The 24,656-nt window shown below is 39.3% G+C and overlaps 1 protein-coding gene across 3 annotated transcripts in view; it reads right to left on the bottom strand.

Moving 5' to 3' along the window:
- Nucleotides 1–24,656, bottom strand: part of ATG7 (autophagy related 7) — a 92,476-nt gene that overhangs the window by 37,914 nt on the left and 29,906 nt on the right. For 2 of the 3 annotated variants that reach the window (XM_061472928.1, XM_061472926.1), the window contains one exon: nt 15,862–15,984. In XM_061472928.1, coding sequence (XP_061328912.1) covers nt 15,862–15,984 — 123 coding nt within the window. Of the gene's footprint in view, nt 1–15,861; nt 15,985–23,457; nt 23,572–24,656 lie in introns of those variants that run through there. The other variant, XM_061472927.1, reaches the window with a different exon arrangement.

The following is a 24,656-nucleotide window of genomic DNA, read 5'->3' as shown; positions in this document are numbered from 1 at the left end:
TAAGTCAGCATAAGCACAAGGGAGAGAGTAAGAGCTGTCTTCCTCCAAACAGTTTTAAAATACCTTTGGGTGGGATACAGTGGGAAACCCAGCTGAAAGCTTGCAAGACAAGATGAATTCCAGCTGTTGCATTGTGCGGCCTAACAGATTTTCCCTAATTGCCTATATTAACATATAATCCCGGTAGGAGATCATTTCTGTTCTTCCCTTCTGTCCTCAAACTCTGAAGACACAGAGAACCAATGGGCTGTTGGCAGTTGAAGATTTTGATTCTGGAATGCCCTGTACAGCATGGAACAAGACATTAAAAGCTGGTAACATTCCAATGCATTTTGGAACACAGGCTTTGCAAGTCAACAAGTGGCACTTGAGAGCAGACAACACCTTCCACACTCTCTAACTGGCAAGGCACATGCACTTCCAACACCAAGCTGGTCGGTGGGTTGGTCTGGTTGTGAGACAGCGCTCACCCCAGCTCTGCAGGATCCTCCTTTGTGCTTCCCTACCTGCTCACACCTCCTGTGAGCGCAGACAGGCACTGTGCTGGTGTGCCTCAAACCTCCTGCACTGCACACGGTATCAGGCTGCTGAAATAAACCACTCATGCGAGGAGGCTGTGACAGGAACCGCACGTGACTTCTCATTATGTAAAAGAAATAGCCCAAATAGCGTATTGTTAACATCACTTTCAAATGCTCTGGCATATGTTAAGCATGTCACTTTAACAAATCACACAGCGTGCACCTGGGTGCTGTTTTACCCTCTCTTTGCTCTATTTACCCAGGGATTCACTCCACAGCCTTAAAAGCTATACTTCAAAAGGTACAAAACAACACAGATGAAAAATTATAGATTTTAATCTGCAGGGGAATGATTTATTAATGCTGACAGCTTAATCTAGCAATTCGACACCATGTGATGAGAAAAAAAACAAACACCTGATCATGGAATACTGAGATGAGGAGCCTATTCCAGCTTTTGATGTAGCTTTGTCCCAGATTCAAAGTTAAAAAGACTGAGAAAGAACTTTTCCAGTTTACTGAAATCCAATCTCATCCTGGATTCCACCCAGGTTTTTACCTCAAAGGCAAAAGCGACTTAGTCATATTTTTACATAACTAAATTCCTGAGTCACATTATAGAGGGAGAGTCAAATGCAACTCAAAACCAATTTCTGCCATTACATATTTTCTTTTTATAGCATTGCTTGTAAGAAACAAGTGTTGTAAGGCTGTTTCAAAACTTAAAAGCCTTTCATCTTTGGTTATTGCTCATTTCTCATTCAGATTTATTAACACATTAATATACATAACACTAACTCTGCATCATGGTAACAAGAGCAAATGGTGACTGCTCAGCTAACTCTAACAACCCAATAAATAATTTGTAATTAACCAGCTGCTAAAATAATAATGGTTTTGAAACATCTCCGCAGCACTACAGACTCCATAGAATGGAATGGAATGCAGCTGTCTAGAGTAATGGATGTCACAATAGTCTCTGAGCTGGGTTAATGAAGCCAATGTTTCATTGCAGCCAATTTTATATAGCCAACATTAATGGAACAATCAAATTGACATGATATGCATTCACTGAACTCTTAATTCGCATAAAAAAGAGACACTGCAGTACACCCCAGTGCCGTTATCAATTTAGATCTCCTCATCCCTCCTAATTACACTGTGACTGAGTGTTGAGGATGCTGCAGAAAAAAGGCAAATTTTAAGTCCTCTGTTTCTAAAGCCACATTTCCCCACTTCCTCTTTGCCTGAGGCTTTTAATCTCCGTTCTTCTGAACAACTCTATGCCCCTCGTAACCTCAGAACATCTAAAACTATCTCACTCAGCCTACCCAGCACTTCAACAAGCTCCAGATCTCTTTCAAACTATAACAGCTGCCAACCCTTTGTCCGCAGGACAGCACAGCCCAGATTTCCAATGGCACTGGCTTCTCGCCTTGCTCCGACACACAGGGCCAGTGCACTGGCATTGTTGTCACTCATCCTTGCGCCTCCTCCTGTCCTCTTTGCTGACACTCACTGTTCTCACCAAGCTTTGCCCCAAACATCCAGCACACCGACACCTCCTCCACAAACACAGAAAAAACCTCACAGACAAAGGGGCCATTTCCTCTCTCACGTGCATACATACAACAATTCATCTAAGAAACAGGCTTAAACTGATGCGTGGAGAGCGTCAATGCTGATGTATGTTGCTCCAGTTAGAAAGAATATTAGTTTCATTTCTATGTGCACATTATTTTCTGTAAATTATCTAGCAATTTGGAGACTTAAAGAATACTACAACAAAACTCTTCATTCACTCAGCACCAGATAAACGCTGTCAAACCTGCTGATTCATTTCATCAACATGTACTGCACTTCATTAATTCTAGATCTAAACATTTTCAACAAAATAATGAAGTTACATATAACTCAAAGCAGCAGCACCTATAAATCCTTCAAGCCTCGTGGCAACTTCTTTAATCCAAAGTAATCATGTTTCTCTGCACAACAGGTCTTGTGATGTCTGTAGTAGCATCTCACTATAGTAACAACAGTCTTAATGTTATAGCTCTCTTGAATGCCTGAAGTATTAATCAGATCCCATATTTAAATATGAAATCAGAGTACTCTTGATACTCTTCCTGAAACAGATATGCTAACCAGAGCCCCTCAATCATTTTAAAGGAAGTGCGATAAAGATCAAGACTATGAAGTCGGTTTTGATACCAAACATCGCAGCTTTCTGGTTATGTTTTACTCCATTACCTCATTCTTTTGCATTGAAAAAACATTTCTAAATAGGCAGTTCATTCTATATGCAGTTTTTTTTGTGCCACAAGTTCTTTCCTTTTGCTTTTAAACCAAAGAGAATAAAGAAAAATCCCATTTTAGAATGGAAGAGAGCAGATTTGATGCTAGATCTAGGAACACCATTCTCCTTTGAAAGCAAAAGACTCAATGATCACAAAGTCATTCTTCAGCGCAGAAATTTCTTTATGAAAACAAAGTTTTCTCTTTCAGAAGTGAGCCTAAAGCCTAGCATGGTTTTCCAAAGAGACTGACCTTTTCCCAGTATTATCCTGAAAACTCACGCAGCACCCTCCACCAGCTATTACTTATAAGGACGTTATTAATGCTACATTATAAAAAGTAAGATTTTTTTCTTTTTTCTTTTTTTATGACCAACCTTGATTGAGTTTAAGCTCAGTTGATGGAAATACCATGTTTGTGAGCTTTATGCCCCAATTTAACTAAAAGTATATTTAACAGCAAGGATTACATCCTTCTCCCAAATCTCCAATTTCCACTGTATTACAAGAAAATTCAGTCAGCTCATTGAACTTCATCAACATGTTTCAGCTCTAACCAAGATTTTACTTTGTTAAGTAATCCAAATATAACCGGCAAGCATAAATCTATATATTAAACACACATTAACCAATATTAAATTACATATTAAATGCATTAAGCAATTTGATCCAAACACTAAACTCCAGACTAAATCCAGAAGGCAGAAATCTCAATAAAGTAGTCCCAACCAACACAAACCCCGTAATTCCAAGAATGGCAGCATTTCAAGTATCTCATTACCCATCTAAAGACACAGGGTTTAGAGTCTGGACTCAATCCAAAGCTATCCTCAGTTAATTCACCCCTCCATGGGGAACCAAAGACAGCTGGAGAGGATGCGGACCGTATTGATATCCACGCGTGTCACAAATGCAGGCCAGCACAGTTGGACAAACCCACAGAGTATATGTAATTCAGTATGGAATTCTTCCACAGGAGCTTGCCTGTCCCATTGTGCCACCTGAGAAAATGTGAAGTACTGCTGTGAAAGCAGTAAGAAAGCCTACAACCATGGCTGGTCTTTAGAATACTGCCAGGGCTGCTTATAATGATAACATTAAAATAGACCACCAAGCAGTCATTCACATATGAAAGCTACAACAGATGCTGTTTAATTCTTTATCTGAATGATCTTCAGTCATTTAGCTTCCATATTTCTTTCTAGTATTTCTTGCAGTGAGCCAAACTCATGCAGAGGCTTCTTTTGGAGGCTGGAAATAACATCTTAGTAGAATTTTAAAAGATAACAGACAAAGAAGGGACAAATGCAAACTAAGAATTAAAATCAAGCCTCAACTTCATGGCTATCTATCCCTGAAAACACACACAAGATACCAGCATTTATTAGATGTAAGGCCACTGCCTATGGAGAAAGAGACTGATATACTCTACCAGCCAGCTCTGCTCTTTCGAACGTGCGAGCACAGTGATCATAGGTACAGAATTACCACTGTTTTGGTATGCACCATGTGTAGCAGAAGCAGATCCAGAGATTAGGACATATAAATCACTCACCCAGGAAGAAAAAAGTCTACACAACTGTCAACTAAGACAACTAATATGAAATGCATGTTTTTACAAGGGCTATTCAAAGAAATAGCATTTGTGGGAAGAATGAGTCATAGAAGGGCAGATTTCATATACTACAGTTACTCAAAGCGAGAAGACAAAGGGAGTTAAAACTTAGACCATTCTTTTTCTAAAATAACCAAGAACCATTAGCAAAACCAGCTGTGGCACTGTAATGATTTTAAATAGCTTTGTTATGCCTTCAGATTCTCTTCCAGTAGTAGATTTCTCTTTTTCTTTTTAACTTGCATTTGAGTTTGCTGTTGTTGGCACACTGTCTCAGCAGACACTAGATAAATAAACTTTTCAACAACAAAAACACTTTTAAAACTGTATCTCTTAACCCCTATTCCCTGGAGAGCTTAGAAAGTAATTAGTTAATTCTTTACAGGTTTCCTTGTGCACCCCTTCTCTATCTGTGTGACTTTTCTTTCTACTTTAGTTACAACAAAATAAATAAGCATCTTAGTACTTAGCTCCACCTAAATCACAGATTGTATCTTTTCCTTAACTATGTATTCCTTGTGTAATCCAGAAAATAGCACCGTGCTTGGCACAGCGAGCAGCATTCATTCATGTCATGTTTTTGGGACCTCACTCTGCTGTCAAGCTTCCCCTGGCTCCTCCCTCATTGATAAAGAGATTAAACTTGACCCTCAGTCAAGTCAAGTCAATCAGTAGGCAGGTGTCATGACTGACTTTCTCTTCACATGCAGATGTGGGACATGGTTTACTGGTGGACTTGGCAGTGTCAGATTGACAGCCGGACCTGATGACCTTTAAAGGTCTTTTACAACTTGATTCTCTAATTTCACACTTAACTTGCAGGGCATGAAATTCGTTGCCAGGTATGTTTGATTCTGTGCTGTAAAATGACAGAAGTTTATTCATGTATAGTAAGCACTTATATAGAGCCCATATGAGCCTTCCTGCTTTCAGTGACAAAGTGCTAATGGCTTGAGTAAGTTAAAGACAAAACTAGTAATATTTGCTTCATACACATTCTTACTCATGTTTTAGACAGGACTTTCACTTCTTACTAAGGCTTGCAACTCAACCTAATTTTTAAGAGTACGTTCTTGGATGTCAAGGACCTCTTATCAATGCCATTACTATTTACCCACTAAAACTGCATTATTTTAAGGTTGCTGTATAACAATTGAAACACTTTAGAAATCACCAGCACCCCTCGGAAAGACAGAAGTTTTCTTGTATTTAAAAATAAACTCAGTAACTCACAAGCTGCTCTTGCTTCATGAAGTATCACATGTGAAGTACAGGTCCAGTGCTCCAGACTCAATACCTAGAGTATGCGACAACTCCTCACTCATTTGGAGCATGGTATTTAATGAATAGAGTGAGGCTTTTAAAGGCTGAAAGCTCAAGAAAACAGAAATCTATTCTAAAGCATTTTTTCTCTAAACACCAAAATATTATGTTCTCAAACTTAGAAATTGTTTTTCTACAGGTAACATTTTTTGTACGCATAATGCTACAGACTATTTTGATGTCTCTTATCAGGTCAGACATCTTTCATTTACAAGGAGATGACTTCCCATCAGTTTGTCCTTATATCAACTAAGGGATGTCATTGCTAAGGAAAAATTATCACTGAAGTGATAAGATAACCAATCCTTACCTCCTCAGAAACAAACAGGCTCATCTTGGAATCAAATCTGGGTTTTAACTATGGAATTGGCCATTAATTTTTATCACTCCCAAGCTGGCAGGTGGTCTTTCCAGGACTCCAGCCAATTCCATAAAACCAAGACTGCTGCACAGCAGATTTCAGCTAAAACCGAAGTTGTGAAGTGTTCAAGAAAAAGATGCTGTAAAAAGGGAACTTCAGGAGAACCTGAACTTAAGTAAAGCAAAGGAAATACCAGCACTTCATAGAGATGTTCACTGAAGTGGAAATGCCAGCGAAATAGCCAGAATCAAACAGAAAGAAAACTCAGGCCAGTAAGAGCTAGGTTGGTGCTAACTTTAAAGGCTTCAAATTCCCCTGGTTTATGAACCTCTGCAAAATTAGCATCAACTATAGACAACAACATTTGCATTACAGTAGTAATATGAACGTAAATCTTAAGCAATCATGCTGTTAAAATTATTCCATACATCAGAAAAAAAGAAACCCTGAAACATTGTGAAAACCTAAGCTGAGAAGTAGTTTACCAAGGGGTCTTGATGACAGGTTTCCACAGAGGATAGGAACAGGTCCTAACATTGATGTTTTGTTATTAAAATCTGCAATGCTTACTTGCCCCGATTTTGACTGTGGATTAGCAATCACTGGCATTAAAGAGAAGCTGTGGTAAACCTGCATGATTTTTGGACAATTCTTTGCATTGTTATCAACTTCATTTTTTACCACTTACTAGTTCCACCTATGTTTACAGGAAAACCAACAAAGCTGGACAAAAAAGCTACTGCTATTTGTATAGAAAGTCTTGTAGTCAAAATGACATGCTGGCAATAATGAAATACCAGTGTGCTTGGTGTATGTGGTAAGTGACAGCACGAGCTTTCTTGCACAACTCTAACACGAGGAGTTCAAGAGGCATTTCCAGAGGAAATACTGATTGCCATAAGAATGCAAACACCGTTAACAGCTGCATACTCCTGCAAACAACATTTAATGGTCTACAGGATGAAGAGAGTACATTAACAACTGGAGGAGGGGTGGGAGATAGAATGTCTTCATACATAATACAGCAACTCAATTAACAGTCAAACATTCAGCAGTTTAGTGAATGCAGAGGCAGACTTGCCTCAAGGAATTCATAGCACCTTTGGGTAAGGCTGCAGCAGTATGTGTTTATTGAAATCTGCAGCTGGTAGTAATTTGTCCAGCAGCAAACTTGGTTTCTTTTTTTACTTGAATGATCTACAAGGGCCCACATACTCTGCAACTGTTCACTTGCACCAGGATGTACACGGTGTAATTTATGTTCTTAATTACGAAACAAAGTTTATCAGCATGTTTGGCTGGGTTATGTCTAATTCTTCACATGAGAATAACAGAATGCATCTTGAACAGTCTATTCGTTCTTCATTGAAACAAAATAGGTTGGTTGGAATGGGGGAGATTTAATCCCTAAATTATTTTCTTCTCCCTTCTTTACTGGAGATTTTTCCTCTAGAGAAAAAGGAGCCAACATGGTTTGAAAATTTTTCTAGAAGACAATTGCTCCTCTCCCTCCAAAAAAGAAAAAAAAAAGAGAGAATGCAGGTTATAATCCCAATTTGCCAAATATTGTTTTAATAATGATACACCTCATTTGAAACTGGGGGCTAGCCCAAAAGACTGTCAGCAGGGGCTCTTACTAGCCACGTAACAAATACCTCTCAAACGAACGGTTAGTGTTGTAAAGTAGACACAGAGAAGTCAAAATAGAGCACAAGGAGAGAACAGACCACAAGGCCCCCAAACTGAGATCCAATTATGAAGAAAGATTTTAGGATCTCAGTGTGCAAGTCCCTATGAATTTCAAGGTGTGAGACTCCTAGAAGATCAGGCCAGAATTCACAGGAAATTAAATGTTCATGACTGCACTGTTTTGAAGGGACACACCACTTCAGTAATCCTGTGCCAGTTTTTAGGCATGGTCATTCAGCATTTCCCTTAAAACTCTGGATAACTGTTATGCAGAAGGAAGAAAAGCACTTTGCAAACTACCCCCGTGTTCAACTTAGCTGTTTTTTTTAACTCGTTTGCTCACCTTTCTTTAGATCATACAGGATTACATTTTGTGCCTGGATCAGTAGATTAGTACAGTGTTTTGACTGATGGAGCAGTACTTCCCTACCTATACACAGGGGAGGTGAAACAGAAACACGGAGAATTACACCAAGGCATAATGCAAGCAATTGTGCAGCACTTCTGTCTCAGTGGGTTTCAGTCCATGTGACATCTGGGTCCTCGCTGCTTCCTCATTAACTGCTTAGTAAGCGTTGTTAATCGTTTCTCTGAACCCTTCACAACCTTCAAACTGCTGAAGTCCTCAGTGCCATAGCAGGGTACCCCCAGACAGCTGGGATGCTTTAGATGTACCAAGTCCCTATTCACTAGATCAGCCACTTCAGTCACAGAAGTCGTTTGTAACTTCTTCACCTTGTAATGTCAGATACTGGCAAAGAAATTAGGCCAGAATATTGAACCTGTTCAGGCATATTAACACTAATTCACTGTGACGAGAAAAAACAGGGGTACGTCTCCTTCTGCCCCATAGAAGGCAATAGTAAAAAATGTAATTAAGAATACTAAATGCCTTAGAGGCATGGTAAGTTTCTACAGGTATCAACAAATCCAGGTTTCAGACTCTACAGCTTCAGTACAGCAGTTCACTTGAAAACCCTGGGTGCTGTGTTCATCATTAAAACATTCTAAAACCTTCAAGTACAATTTAATATCATTTACTATCATGGCACAAAACAAAACACTGCTTTCACCTCCTTCAGATACTGATCTCATGAGAGCAATTAGAACAAAAAGGAAAACTAGTGTACCTCTGCAGCTGTACTTAAGGTGCTGGTATTGTTAAGACAGGAGATACGAGAAAGCATGGACACTTTGAGCCCTCTTGGTAGAGAATGTCTGCTGTTGAACAGCACTAACCTCCACTGATCAGTACAAGTAAACAAGTGAAGAGGACAAACACTCCACAGTGATTACCTACACAAGCCAGCACTCAGAAGCTGCACAGGCGCTCTGAAGAACACAGACTAAATACTAGTGTTACAGCAGTTTCATAGCACCTGGCAAGGCGCTACAGTCCTAAAACTGATTTTCTTACAGCTATTTGTTGCATAGCATTTTCCCTTCGCATAAAACTCAATTTATTTATTCACAGCAGGCCTTTCCATTTTACAGCTATGCAAGATTTACTGTGCAATTTTATATAGATATAGATTTAAACTCTATCAATGTTTTGGCACTGTCACAGTAATCCACAGTTTAACACATGAAAAAAAAACGCCCTGTTGCTCACCCAAATGCCATCATTCCACTTCTTGCAGGGATTTTAGGCTAAAATTTTCCTATATATTTGAAATTTCAAATAAAAACCCCCAGCTTTATTTTTCAAATAAAAACCCCCAGCAGCTTAAATAAAATATTAATATATACTTATATATATTTTATTTTTATATTTTAGATATATATATTTTATATATATTTACACTGAATAGTCATTATTTCCTCTGTCCCAAGTATTCTTACATTCAAATTTGAAGAGTTTCATTTCATTTTACTAATAACCACATAAGTTTAATGTATCTATCAACTTACACAGCTAATCAGAAGCACCTTTTACAGCCAGCATTTCCATGTCAAAACTTGTAGTAAAAGTAATTTATCAAGTTGTTTCCTACTTTAGAGACAAGCTGACACAGCATGTTGTGACAACACAGATTTAATCATTTGAAGCGATATGGGTAGTGTTTCTATTGCTGTCCCCACTTTTCAAATCTCTCTTTGGAGTTCAAACGTTAATGAGGGTTGACTGATGCCAATATGTTTGGAACTACAACAGGCCACACTCTGGTCTTACAGGACTCTCAGCTCAGAAGACTGGGAGGCTCTCATCCTTGAGACCTGCCTTGAAGCATTCCTGTACACGAAGAAACCTTTCCATTCTGTACAACCCTACCATTACCTGTCCTTCCTCCTTTCCCTTGGCTTCAAGCAGAATGACTGCAAAAGGCCCCTCCTGTCCTGAAGGGACAAATACGTATTTAATCAAAACCAATATGAAACACAGGTATTTGAGCACTCAGGCTGATGATGTTAAGTCCCGGGAACAGCATTGAGCATTATTAGTAATACTAAGTGAAGTCATCAGTAAAGTTATCCAAGGAAAGACAAGGAGATCACATTATGGTACAAAATACGAGGGTGCTGAGGCGCTGGCACAGGGTGCCCAGAGCAGCTGTGGCTGCCCCATCCCTGGCGGTGTTCAAGGTCAGGTTGGACAGGGGCTTGGAGCAAGCTGCTCTAGTGGAAGGTGTCCCTACCCGTGACAGGGGGTTGGAGCTGGATGAGCTTTAAGGGCCCTTCCAACCCAAACCAGTCTGGGATTCCATTATTCCATGAAAACAGAGGAAACACTTCACAGATATTTCTACATGCTTCAAAGAGCAGCATAAGGTATCAGTAAAAAGACCACTCCTGCGTGTGTTCAAAGGCTATAAAACTCAGTTTGAACTGTTTTGTGTTGATGTAGCAATTACCTCTCCTTGGCAAAAGTTCAAGAGCAGAAATACCACAGATTCAGCTAAGCACCGCATGAAGGACTGACATACTCAATCTATTTTAGGCACGTAACAGCAAAGCATAATAACCAGAAAGCATTGAAATTTACATACATTAAAAAAACTACCATAACAGAGAGTCGTTTCTCATCTGGACCATGTTCAACAGTAATTCATTTGCAGAAAAAAATTCCCATTATTTGAGGCTCTGGGAAATATTGTTTGATGAATGAAGGAAAATGATGACACTAATGGATATCATGAGAAAACTCAAAAAAAAGAAAGAACCCAGCTCCTGAAAGAAACCAGATTAATCTCTTAAGCTCTTAGGAAAGAGATTCCAGGGCAGGCCTGAATATGTCAAAGTGAATTTCTCCTGAAACACACCAGATTAAGAACATGAAGGAAAACAAAAATGCTCAAAGACACAGCAAAATCTCAAATACTAATTCGGGTCTACCCATCAGTGGTGGGGTTTGTAGGAAGCTTTCGTAATATCAAGCAAATTTCAATCCTGCATCCTGCTTGGCCCACTAACAGAAACAAACGCTGGAGTTACAGAATTGACTGTTCTAGCGCTGCTGAAGCAGGGATTTCCTGTTTTGTTTAGGGGGTTTATTTTTGCATTGATTTTGTATGTTATTGTTTCAGAAGCAAATACGCTGCACAATATCATGCACAATCAGAAATAAGGTTATTTTTCAGAGCAAAGCACATTGGAAACCCTGAATTTTCTTCCCAATTTGGAGAAGCACAAAGTGCACTTTTAATACCAGCTGCCTATTATACAGCTATATTCTGTTCCCCAAGAAATGGCTGTACAAATGGTCAGGCACAAACTTCTAGAGCAGAATCAGAATAAAAAAGGGTTTTCTACATTTTCTCTTATTCAAAGAGCTCAAAGGATTATCGTGGCCTGATTTAGGGTTTGCTTTTGTGTTGTTTTAAAAATTAATCCTACCCTTCCATAGGACAGGAATTCTAATCTGCACCATTTGGGATAGAGAACACCAGCACAGCAAGGGGATTCTGCAAATACCAAGCAGGGTTCATTCTCTGACCACAAAAACTTGCCATAAACTAGAGATACTTTGTAAGAAACAAAAGAACTTTAAGTATAAAGTTACTAAAGAGAAATAACATAGGCATCATGACCTCCTGACCTTTATAATCCCATTCAGACTCTACAATCACAGCTATCTGACCTTATAATCACATTCAGAAACATGAACTCTGGTCTGGATTTGATTATTTTGCAAAATTCTTTATGATCCTCTTACGATTGCAAAAGTTCTGCCACTTCTTGTGTTTTAATCAGTCACAAAGCATGTATTTGTGCATTTTACAGTTTTCTTTCATCCCAACAAAGCATAAAATACAGTAAAGCTGCCTAAAGCATCAAGTAATTTAGGAATAAGTAAGAAAGTACATTTATACTTGGGTCTTCTTGAGAAAAGAGAGAAATTATGTTTGTTTATGAAAATGTCTTGCATAGAAATTCAATTACACACACTACAGCAAACTCATGTAAAAATCTCTCTTCGCTGTTGTTACTGCTTCTTCTATCAATACCTGTCAATAGATGCTTCACTCCCAGTGTTTTCAAGAGTACTTATGTTTACTGTGAGGTGTTCCTGCCCATGGCAGGGGGGTTGGAACTAGATGATCTTAAGGTCCTTTCCAACCCTAACTATTCTATGATTCTATGTTCAAATAAGGATTAGCTCAGTTATTTGCTTAACTGGGCCTGGAAGAACAGTGTCAGTCGTTTCTGAAGAAAAAGGGTGACCATAAAATGAGTATCCTTAAAGAAGTGAGGTTCTTAGAAAATCTTCCAAATGGGAATGGCTCTTCCACAACTATGGAATCATCTTGACCATCGGTTTTACTTATGTGTCAACTTTCACTTCCAGAAGCATGCCTCGCTGGTACAAACCAATCTTTAACACAGAGCAGTCAAGTGTGTATCAGAAAATCTGTAATTTTAGACTAGGTTAAATAAAAAGAGCTCTCCAAACCAGCAAAACCCAATACACTTTGCAGGGTTAAGTCTGGTGTATGTGACAAGCAAACCACTTGGTTTCAGAGATACACTGTGATATGCACCCGTTTCTGGGCAGCCCAGACAAGTTCTGAGCTGGTAGCAATGCAGTTGTTGTCCTGCCTCCAAATCAATGCCTCCAGTTTCTGACTAATAATTCATGAGATCCATAGGCTTTCTGTATTTTAAGCCCCGCTGTTAAACTCGACTACGCAGGGAACAAGTATCACAGAATCATAGAATCATTTAGGCTGGAAAAGACCCTTAAGATCATCAAGTCCAAGTGTTAACCCAGCACTGCCAAGTCCATCACTAACCCATGTCCTTACGTGCCACATCTACAAACATCAGAATATTTTAGTTTCTTTTGGAATACTTGTTTCACCAGCACTAGTACAGACTACCATAAAGTGAAAAAGTTTTAGTTAGGAATAAGGAGACAAAGCTATCTGGAAAACAAGAGTGCAGCTTTTATGTGAGCTTGGCCAAATCCCAAAGTGAACTGCATCCAGTGGAAACAAGGTCTAAGTGCTGACCTGGGAGTTTCCCACAGCTCCTATTGGCCTTCACAGCTATGCATGTCACCAGAGCCTCTTGCTAAAGCTGTATGTAAGTATCTAACTGGTATTAAAAAAAAAACAAGAATAGAACCTAAATTAAAGCCAGATGTGGAAAAAGCAGATGCCTGAAATTTACTGTCATTTCAAGGCTGAATAGAAGCACTTGCTAATTTTATTATTTACTAAGTAAATTGTCATGCTAAGTAAGTCACGTAGAACATTTGTAATTTCCTGATGCATCTCATGGTAAAGAAATAGGTGCTCTACTGACTAAAGCTCTGTAGTTGGAATGAAATTTCAACCACAAACTAAATCAGTGTTATGATTCCTCCAGTTGCACACTGAATTATGATTCTATTCTTATCAGTCATTTTAAAAAGCTGAGGTCAAGGATGTCAAGATGGCATTAACACTTAGGTTAACAGCTCAGGACTGGAACAGGAAATTGAACAATGCAAGCAAAAAGGATAATCAGTAAGTGGAAAGTCTTCCATATCTTACTGCAAATTGTATTGCTATGATCCGGGCAAGCACAAAGCATGCAGAGAGGGAAGGTTTTCATGGAAGCTTCAGGCCATCCAAGCCCATTCTATTTAATGTAGCCACTCCTCCAGAACATGCATGACTTACCCAGATTCTCTTTCAAGCAACTCAGAAGCTATTTTATAGACTTAGTTTAGTATTTAGCTCATTAAAGCCCTTCCGTACACACATCATGAAGGCAGCTAAGCATTTGTTAGGTGAATTAAAAAAAACAGGAAGGTTAAGTGTGTGATTTAACTTAACATGCAATATGCTGAAGCGTAAGACCAGTATGACAAAACCTCCTGCTCTTCTGACAACAACAAAATACTCTATGCAAAGCATGCTGTTAAACACTCTCAATGAATCGACATTTTAGGAGTGATCCCTTTAAAAGAAGATTGAGTAGTTTCATACCAGATTTCCCTATCAGGTACTTAATATCACTTATTTCATACGCAGAATTGTGATATAATTATGATGCTGCTGTAGCAAACTTAAGGTTGGGTGACATGTAATTTTACAAGTCCATTTTCTTTACAGTGGAGCAACAGCACTGGTCAAATTTTCCTAGCTAGGAGGAAAGGAAAATCTTCAGTTATTAGGAGTCATTTTGATGGTCACCAAACCCAGCAATTATCCACAAAATCTCTTTGAAGAGTCTGAGTGCAGAGAGGCAAGTAACTTCTCAACAGAATGATCACACATGGAGCCATAAAAATGGGCCATACCTGTCTTATGAAACCTCTCTCACTACTTTTGTTGCTGTTTTTAGAAATCCAAGAATCAAGAATATCCTAAACCAATCCCAAGATCACTGCTCTTCATAAATCTAATGTCTCCATTTTAGAGAATATATTCTGCCAACAGCAGCTCAAAAGCAGCCAGAAACCTGAAAAACCATTTCACAGTTCTAAAACTCAGCAATATAAATGACACAATCTGCCCTGCATAAGAAAAATGAGCTCAAAAGACAGGAATAATTCAGCAGAAAATAACTGAAAGCACGCTCTTATGCACCTCAAAGTTTTAAGAACTGCCCCAGATCATGCAGAGTGGAAGACAACAAAACCACCTCTTTCAGAGTCAGCAGTGGCAGAACGCAACAGGAGAGTTAAAAAGAGTTCAAAGCCAACTTTAGAAACACCTACGTGATACGACTCCACCAAAATTCAATTACAGATGTAGAACAGCACAGACATTTGCAGACGGAGGAAGGATTACACATCACTGCTCAAATACAATAATAAGGCAGATAGCTGTTTCATTTTTTATGGAACAAACTCAGTATCACAAGTCTTTAGACAGGGTTATCACCCATGAGAGCAAAACATACCCCAATCTCATTCCACATAACAACTTCTGTAAGTAGAGAAATAAACAGCATTGCTTTCTCCACATAATAATCCATCAGGCAGTATAATAATAACATTTCAGACTGAACTAAAAAGATTCCCGACTTCCTTACAACACATAACATAGGTTCACTTGGTTTACTTAAAAGCAATTCTTAACAACTCAGACATAAGAAGTTAAAGCAAGTGAAGATAATATCTAACCTATGTAGGAACCTGTGTAAAGACTGCGGCTACCTACAATCAGCACCTGTACACTCGTAATGCTTGCACAAACTGCAGTTTACACTGCCACAGGAACAGCCTAACAGACAGGAGCTCTCGTGATAACACAGTCAGAACTGTCAAGCAACAACTGTTACTTAAATATTTCTGTATTTCACAAAATGGGACAACAATAAAAGGAATAATAACAATAGTGCTGCACATTTCTAACTGGCTGCCAACCTGCATCACATCATCTGTTCTTACAAAAAGAATGATCTCTCACATCCAACAACATTTCTTATTCTGTAACATTAAAAGGACACATCTTATCTTACTGGATGGATTATCCATGTGGCTTGTGTAAATCATCCTGTAAATCAAGCACCACTGCTGATGCTATCAGTGATTCATTTAATCACATGGTTATACAGCTGAGCATAAAACCAAGTGCACTTTACTACCATCTCTTTATTCTTATTATCCTAATTGCATTTTCTTACCTCAGCAGCCTGTGTCTCCTGGTGTAATAAAGTCAGACCCGTCAAGTCTTCTAAGAAGGAATGTGAAGAATTAAAAACTTTGGCTAGGAAATTAAACCCTTCTCGTTCATACTGGTCAAGGACCTGTCAAAGAAACAAACAGAAAAGGGTTTTAATGTCCTGAATGTGATTCATCATCATCGTATTTTGCTTACAAAATAAAAGTGCAATCTTTCTGAACACTCAGAAAATGACTTTATATTGTAAACAGGTAAAAATTATGGAGACAAGAACCACCACTTCTCCCAGCTCAATTTTGAAGGCGCGGAAAGGAGGAGGTATGAGAGGCATGAGAGACGAGAGGTTTAAGATTTTCTGGTTTAAACATATTTTTAAGCTAGTAACAAGACAGACAACACAGCAAGTAGAAAAACTTAGCTGCAAAGTCATGAAAGGAGCATTCGAGTTACACAAAACACAGTAAAAGACTGTTCCAATGCATCAGTTAAGGGAAAGAACCATGCTGGGACAGACGAAAAGTTCTCCGAGTAAGTGTCCAAGTCCAACATCCTCCCAGTCTCCAGAGATTCATGGGTCTGAGACCACTGTATCTTAAAGGCCTTTTTATTTTCCTACTCTGATTTTCCCTATTTATCTTCTGTTGTGAGAATCTTATAGACTAGCACAAGAATTGTGAGGAAGGTTTTAACTTATGCTCCTCTCAAACCCCTAACCATGACAAATTTTATTTCATATAGACATAGCTTAAATGACTATTTCACAGGCTGATTTCATAAAATCATACAATGGTTTGGGCTGGAAAGGACTTTAAGATCATCCAGTTCCAGACCCCTTGCCATGGGCAGCGACACCTCACACTAGACCATGTCGCCCAGGGCTCTGTTCAAACTGTCCTTGAATGCTGTCAGGGATGGAGCATTTACCACTTCTTTGGACAGCCTGTTTCAGTGCCTCACCACCCTCACAGTGAAGAACTTCCTTGTATCTAACCTGAACTTCACCTGCTTAAGGCTGAATCCATTGCCCATTTCGATCAAACATTAACATTAGATTTCAATCAAGTGTGATGGAGATTGAGGAAAGAGAAGATAAATGTCAAAGACGACTGCAAGTTCTGTGAAAGCAGGTAGCAAGAAAGTAGAAGGAACATATGATCGAGCAATGCACTTAATATCCACTGTTTTCCTCTTTTTGTCCCCAGTTCTACCACTGGCCATTTATATCCCGCTCGGCTACCACCAGGCTCACTTGTTTTGCAATACATGGGGTTTTGTGGATTTGTCCAGTGACCCACGCACCTCATCAGAAATTAAAAGAGAAAAAAAGGAAAGGAAAAAAAAAAAAGACTTAAAACCCACAAGAGCATATCTTTGGGTTTTTCTTCCCGAGATAAACACACCAAGACAAGCTCATCTGACTGCTCACAGTGCAATGTAGAGAACTGGACAACTTCAGCATTCTACCCGAGGTAAGTCCTCCATTCCATTATGTAGTGAAACTGCACTGTGTATACACACATACATTTAATGACTATACTGCTCCAAAACTCTAATAAAGCAACCAGATGTGCAGAAGTCCCTCGCATCTGGCTCCCTCCGAAACACTGCATTCAGACATCAACTGACAAACCTGGATGATGTTCACAGCTCTGCTTGTATATAAACCTCAAAGCTATCGGCATTAGCAAACGTGTTGCTATTGCTTTCATCTGTTGGAACCACATTAGGGAGTTTATGAAACATCTCTGGAGCGATGCAGCTACATTGTCGTTCACAGTATATTGAAACTGTAGTCTTATTCTAAAGTATTGCAGCGTATCAATGAAACACAGGGACAAGAATTTAACCTCTCTTCCCAGAGGTAAAAAATATGGGATATGCAAATGTTATGAAGAGAGCAGAGAACAGAGTACAACCTTACTACATATGAGATGCCTATCAAATAGTCTTCAAATCGGGTCGATTTTGTTGCTCAACTAACTAAACTCAACTAAACTCCCAAGTATTGCTTCCTCAGCAAGTATATTACTTCAAGTGTGCCAGGGTGTTCTGTGTAAACTGTCCTAGTCTATCCTGGAGATATGCTTAACCTTATTCCCTGCCCCAGCCAAATGAATCCTTATGTGCTCACACAAAGTAGACTGCAGCACCCCACTGACATTCATAATGTCCAGCATCAGTTGTGGATGAATCACCTGGAAGAATTGTTATTAAATCCAAGTGCCCTTTCTATTGTGATTATCATGGAAAAGACTAGGAAATCTACCATTAGGTGTCTTAATACAGATTTGTCTTGTATCAGCCCCTGCAGAAGCTTGAAAAACTTTATCAGAAAGTGCACTTGCTGATTATAATTACTTTCTATAATGGGAATAGCCTGCTGAAGAACCTCCTGACTAGCTTTACAACAGAAATCCCAGCCACCAACGTACCAGGGAGTCAAAGCATGACCTGACAACATCAGTCAGTTTGCTGCCCAAGCAGTGGTGGTACCCTTAAAGGAGGATACAGTACCATGAAACCCTTCCAACACAGGCAACAATTGAAAGAACATTTTGTCACCCTCAGGCACTTTGTTTCCTACTGCAATGATTACAACTTTCCAATGAATACTATAAAGGGATAAACGCCACTGACTTGCCCACCTAGAACTTTTACTACACAAATTCAGTAACAACTGTCCTCTGATAAATATAACATGGCGTGTATTTGTTTAGTAGCCACTGAACATGCCTCCCAAAGGAAAAAGAAATAGCAAAATAAAACTCCTCTCAAATTCCTATGCCAGAAGACCACACAGGAATACTCTGCAGGTCATTCAGGAATAAAGCCGGGCTAGACATCAAACTGGCACAAAACATTGCTAAAGAATGCTTCCAGATTTAGTAAGTGCCCAATTGTTGCTGCGTGGAAGGGAAATTTTCTCCTATTTAATCATGCCCAGCAAAACATAAAGGCCCATGGTTGGCAGGAGCTTGCTTTTTCAGCTCTTAGCTCTCTTTGCTGTGAACACCATACCTGGTACCAATGGGATTATTCTGAATGGCAGCTTTACAGGAGAAAACTACCTGAGAGATGTTGTAACTTTTCTTATTATTGAACTCCAATCAGTTACTATCTGACCTCAGGTGTAACAAAAGACCCTCACAGACTGTTTCTGGGTGTCACTGAGCAGCCTTCAGCAACATGTAACTATGCAGCAGTTGGTTTTCGCAAGCAGAAAAAACTGCATGGCAGCAACAAAATGATCCAAGGATGTAATTCTTCTGCCAAGCAAGGCGAGCTGGAGCAACGCAGATTGATGAAGGAACTCATCTTCTTCTCACTTGTGGGTCACTTTTTAGAGCTTAGCAGGCGAATTCCAAAGTAACTTGCCTTCTGTATTTCATGCCTGTGACAAACACTGCCACTGTGACAAACGCTCTCTTGCCTGACACATGTAAATCTCCTCTAGGGTTGACGCTATAAGCTCAGTTCCAGTCTCCCTTTTACAGAGCCAGAGCTACAAGCAACTTTTTGCATGATGGCATTTTAATAGAACAAATGAATCTGTGGACGCACGTTATCACACCAGGGACAAATGAATGTATTGCTAAAGCTCTTCGTGTAAGTGATACGCAGTAACTCATTTTATTACCAATCTTTATTCTTGTCTGTTTACTGAAGGAAAATAAAACAAGTCTCATGGTAGGAGGAAAAATAAAATAGAGGCTTAGAGTAAAAGAACTCGTTTTGAAACAAGAAACAGATGTGCAGCCTTGGTGTTACATCCCTTTTTAACAGCATTCTGCACAAAGAAGTCTCAATTGCTGGGTAGAAAGACATTCAGAAAAAGACTCTGGCTCCAGGATTGCTTTATAGCATAAAAGTTAATTTCTGGTTAAGTCAATATACAAACCTCAAACTCCAAATCCCGAGAACCTGGGCACTGATGTGAAACTGGCTCACATTTTATGCCTCATTTCTGTCACAGAGTTTTTAATCTTTTCCCAGTACTTCCATTTGAGTTAGTGTTTTTTGTTTTCTAAGCAGTTAGCATCTGCAGAGCTCCAAACAGTGGCATTTACTTTCCAGGAAAATAAGAAATTACTGCTACCACATTTATTGATTACACTCAAGAAGACATACGGGTATAGCCTGCCGCCAGAACAATGAGGCTGCTGTGTTTTATGCTCCTCCTGGCTTTAAGCACTTTCCACTCCAGAAGGACAGCTCACTTGCCTTCCCTACCCCAGCTTCCCCCTAAGGGGACAGACCTTCACTAAACATTGGAGAGTCAGAAACTCCACCAAATTCAATATTCTATTCAGGAATTTTACATGCCTAGATATATTACTGCACACTGCTAACTATCCAGTTATCACAGGCATTGCACAACGAACAGACTACTGTGAGTGTTAGCATGTTGGAAAGAACCATTTCAGTTTCAACAGCTGCTTGGAAACAAAGGAAGACATGTAAAAGTCTTGCCAGTTCAACCTTCAAAGCTCAATGTATCTGCTATTAAAACAGGAAGTTTAGTGAAAGACTACAACACTGTGAAGAATCCTTCTAAGCGAGAACAATCTGATGAGGCACATGAGCCATTGGGATCTTAGGTGTAGGCAGTAACTCTGGTTTCCTTAAGAAGACCCTCAGCTCCTAGACTCTTGTCTTTTCATTCATTTCTTGATTTTTATGACCATTCGGTCCTAAAAAGTTGTAAAGAAAAGCCTAATAAGGTGATCCTGTAATACACTTATGCAAAAGCATGCAACAAAACTGAACTTTTCTGAAGAGCACTGATTTCCCAGGGACTCAGTTCATGACACTGGCACGGAGAAGTCTGACAATGCTACATGAGCACAAAGATGACTTTTAAGACACTTCATCTTTTGACAATACTCCCAACTATCTAAAACGTGTCTACAAATGGCCATTCAGAATTGGGCATTCGGACATGATAGAGAACAAGACCATAAAGCAAAGGTGTGAGGCAGGCTGTCTTGCAGGTGCATGCTGAAGAAGGCTATTCAGAAAACGCTGCAAGGTTACAAAACACAAGCCAAGAAAGGCCTTGTCCAAATTTTTGGCTCATATCCAAATAATTAAAACACCCTCTGCAGACACAACTGTCTCCAAGGCTTCCCATAATCAGCATTAAAATTAAAGCAAATCAGTATAAACCCCTCAGTAATCCCAGTGCAAAAAGCTGAAAATTCATTTAAGAAACAAAACAGACTACTGGTTTAATTTAGAGCAGGAATGCAGTGATACAGATGTGCTTTGTTTGTTGCCATTACTTACACTGATTCTGAGTTGCAATGGACAGAAAACGGATTATTAACTTACTGAAGAAGAGGCCCTGAAAGGACTTGACAAGATTTTTTAGCTTAGGTCTTTCCAGTTTCTTTTTTTGATTAATGAAAAGGAGGAAAGAAGAGCTCTTGGAAATTTAAGAGATGTAAATTTAAGCATGGTCTTCTCAGGCATGCATCCTGTGCTGTTCTGCAAGAACCTTGATGTGCTGTGCACACAAGTAACCATTTTTCCTGATGTGACAGACTAACACTACAGACAAAACTGAGAGCTTCATTTTTGCCACTCTTCCCTTTCTAAAATATTTCTCCCGACTAATTTTAAACAAAATGACATCTTCAGATTACAGTCAATATAAGAGCTTCCTACTGGACGGTGTACAAGTTTAAAGCATTCCCCACCTCAAAGCATTAGTAAACACAAGTTAAGGCAAGGGAGAGAGAGAGTAGATACTGGGAATACAGGAACAAGAGAGTTTCAAGCAGACAACATCATTAGATCATCTGCCCTGACCTCTCCATACATGGGTACGTCCTTCAGTCACCTCACAGCCATCCCTTGCTCGCTCCACGTTTTACACTGGACAGATATTTACAACTTTATTTATCCCCACTCTGCTTCCTGTCCAAAATTTATGCTGATTAGCTCATCGGCAGTTACAACATTCTTGGCTCCAGTTCATCCTGGCATTAGTCACTCTCTATTGTACAGCAACTGCAGAAAGCCATGCTTTCTCCCCAGTCACACTGAAGGTTACTGACAAGTTGTGGCTGGATCATGTTTGTTACCCATGTGCTGAACGCTCAGTTTTGCCTTGAAGTAGCAGTCAGAAACAGCACCCTTTTCCGCAGACAACCCCCAGTGCTGGGAGTGAAGCAAGGTCACTTCCCCACTCCCTGAAGTTCTCACAGAAAAGCAGCTGCCTCACACTCGGTACCATTTTGGCTGTCTCCACAGGTTGATCTATAAAGCCTGGAGTGGGCCATCTCTGATGTGTTGACTTCAGCAAGCAAAAAGCCAGTAATGACTGGGTAATACATAGGAAGTCATTTATTCCATCCTGCCATCAGCTGTCCCCTGCCATCAGTGCTTCAACAATAAGGCAAGATCTGCCAGACACTAAGCACCCAAACCCATTACTGCCTTCAACACAAATCACAGCTGCTCAATAGCTCCTAAATCCAGATCTCTAGCTCAAAAATCCAGATTTTGTAGACTATTTGAAAGAGAGGTTTTTATTATGCTACAATACCTATGCAAAACAGCACTGGAAGAAAAGCAGCATTTTCCCCAAACCACACGTATTTAATGGATTTCATCAGTTTCAGTCATTTTACCATCTTTAACTCCATTTCCTTCATTTTTTTTTTTCCAATTTCATAACCAGAAGTACTTCTGCAAAGACACAGGTACAGGCAATACTGTAAAAATGTGGAAAGACTGAATAAAGGTTAAACTTACACTCTCCAAAAATGCCTACATGGGCATTTGCAAACCAAAGAACAGTTGCCCAAAAAAGTAAGGCTGAAAATTTGTTAAGTTTAATCAAAGAGGAACACATATAGACAGACTGCTGTCAAAGACTGCAATGAGAAGAATGCAGAAGAGCACCCAAGGAAAAACTGCTACAGATAAAAATAGGAAGGCACTAAAAAAAAAAATATGAGAAAATATGTAGTAGCCATCCCTGAGATGGGAGTAATGAGATTAAAAGGGTAATTCAAACCCAAGTAAACGATATATCATCTAAATACCACAATTTAACATTTTAGCAGGATTTAAATATGAGATTATAATAAAGCAAAGTCTATTTGCATAAAGATTGGGGGGGGGGGGGGGGGGGGCGGAATAATGAGACTCCCACATCCTCACCCAGTTCCATGAGATAACTCTTACAAGACCTGGCCATCGAAGAGCAGAATATGGATGGAGTTCTAATTTCTCACTGTTGCATGTTGGCATTCCTTTTTAACGTGTAGAGATAGAATTGTGGCTGAAACTGCGAACTGCACACAGTGCTGCACTGTATCAATGTGAAGTACTTATTTGTACTGATGATTTTGACAAATGAGTGTTTTGGACCATATTCTGGCCTGAAAATTCGTATTCATGTGATTGAGACTTGATTTTTCACATTGGTTCAAGTTTTTCTTACATACACTCAGACCATTAACCTTCTTTGTATGGAAGTGATAAGAACAAACACTTTTTTCTCAATTATTGCACTAAATACGTTAACATATTAAACAACTCTTTTCCTGGTCACTAATATTAAAGAATAGGAGAAGTTCCAGCTGGACACTTAAAGTGATTCCTCAGCTTCCAAATAAAAATCTCGAAGCATACAAGGCAGACATGAAGCACACTGTGTTCGTGTGTTCTGTGAGGAATATACACTGAATCCTTGGAATAGCTGAACAATAAATAAGGGAATAGAAGGGCTCAGGTTGCAAGTATGCAAAAAACCTTATGAAAGTAAAAAGAACAATTACAAACTACTCATCTCAACAACTGGCCTTTGGAGTTCCAGAAAGAAACCTCCAGGATGAGATCTGAATTGGTTCTACACTCAGCAGCGGAAGGATGAACATCATCACCACACCATCACTGCAAACTGTATGCTCCTACTTTTATCCACTTCAGTATTCACCACCTTTGGCTTTGCAAGTCTTATGTGAGAGTCTGCCAGCAGTTAATTTTAAGTCGGAGTGTTTTAGTTTGGGTTTGTTTTTACTGACACAGAACGAATTCTGCAACAGCTGCACAGAGAGATGACAAGGCAGCATAAGGCTGCCATTAGAAGAAGTAAAAATGGTATTCTAGACAAAGTTAGATATTGACCATGTCAATACCAGAAACTTGTGGTGATGCCATCTCTTACTGATTGATAGTCATTTACTAAACTGTAGTTAAAATTAATTAACTGTAGTTAAAATTGAAGGAAGAAGAAATACTGGGAAACAAAACCAAAAAACCTCCAAGACCCACAGAATTTAAATGGTACAGAAATACAACCCGTCAGAAACATCAGTCATTGTTTTTAACAACGGCAGGTTTAATCTTCCCCTCAAACCCAGTATTTTACACTTAATGTGAAAATTCATTTTACTGATGGTACAGAAACTATACTATATGTGTCTTTTCACTTTTAGTGCAGACAACAGTTCTATTCAGGATGGACTTCGTTAACCATTCTTTCTTCCACTTACAACTGCTTAGAATAGCATCTCGCACACATTTAAGATCACTGAACAACCACTGTAACGCGTTTTTACCTCTTTTAATAATGTTTAACTTGGAGACAAGGAAACTAGTCAATACCATGGACCAGTTAGCCACAGCAGCTGCTTCTTGGACTGAATTCTGGATTCTCTGCAACATAGCCTTAGCTTTCAGGGTGTTGTATGTCCTTTGTTATTTTTTCTCCTTCCCTCCTTCTCTCAAGAAATCTTCTTAAGCATTTAATCAGTGGGGTTCTGTACAGACACCTCCACACCT

Source organism: Pezoporus flaviventris, unplaced genomic scaffold (genome assembly GCF_033815535.1).
Source record: "Pezoporus flaviventris isolate CSIRO_AGI_PZ_B2104156 unplaced genomic scaffold, CSIRO_AGI_Pfla_v1 ptg000073l, whole genome shotgun sequence".
Classification (NCBI taxonomy): domain Eukaryota; kingdom Metazoa; phylum Chordata; class Aves; order Psittaciformes; family Psittacidae; genus Pezoporus; species Pezoporus flaviventris.
Note: the sequence above shows the minus strand (reverse complement) of the source record. Positions and strands in the feature narration are given on the sequence as shown.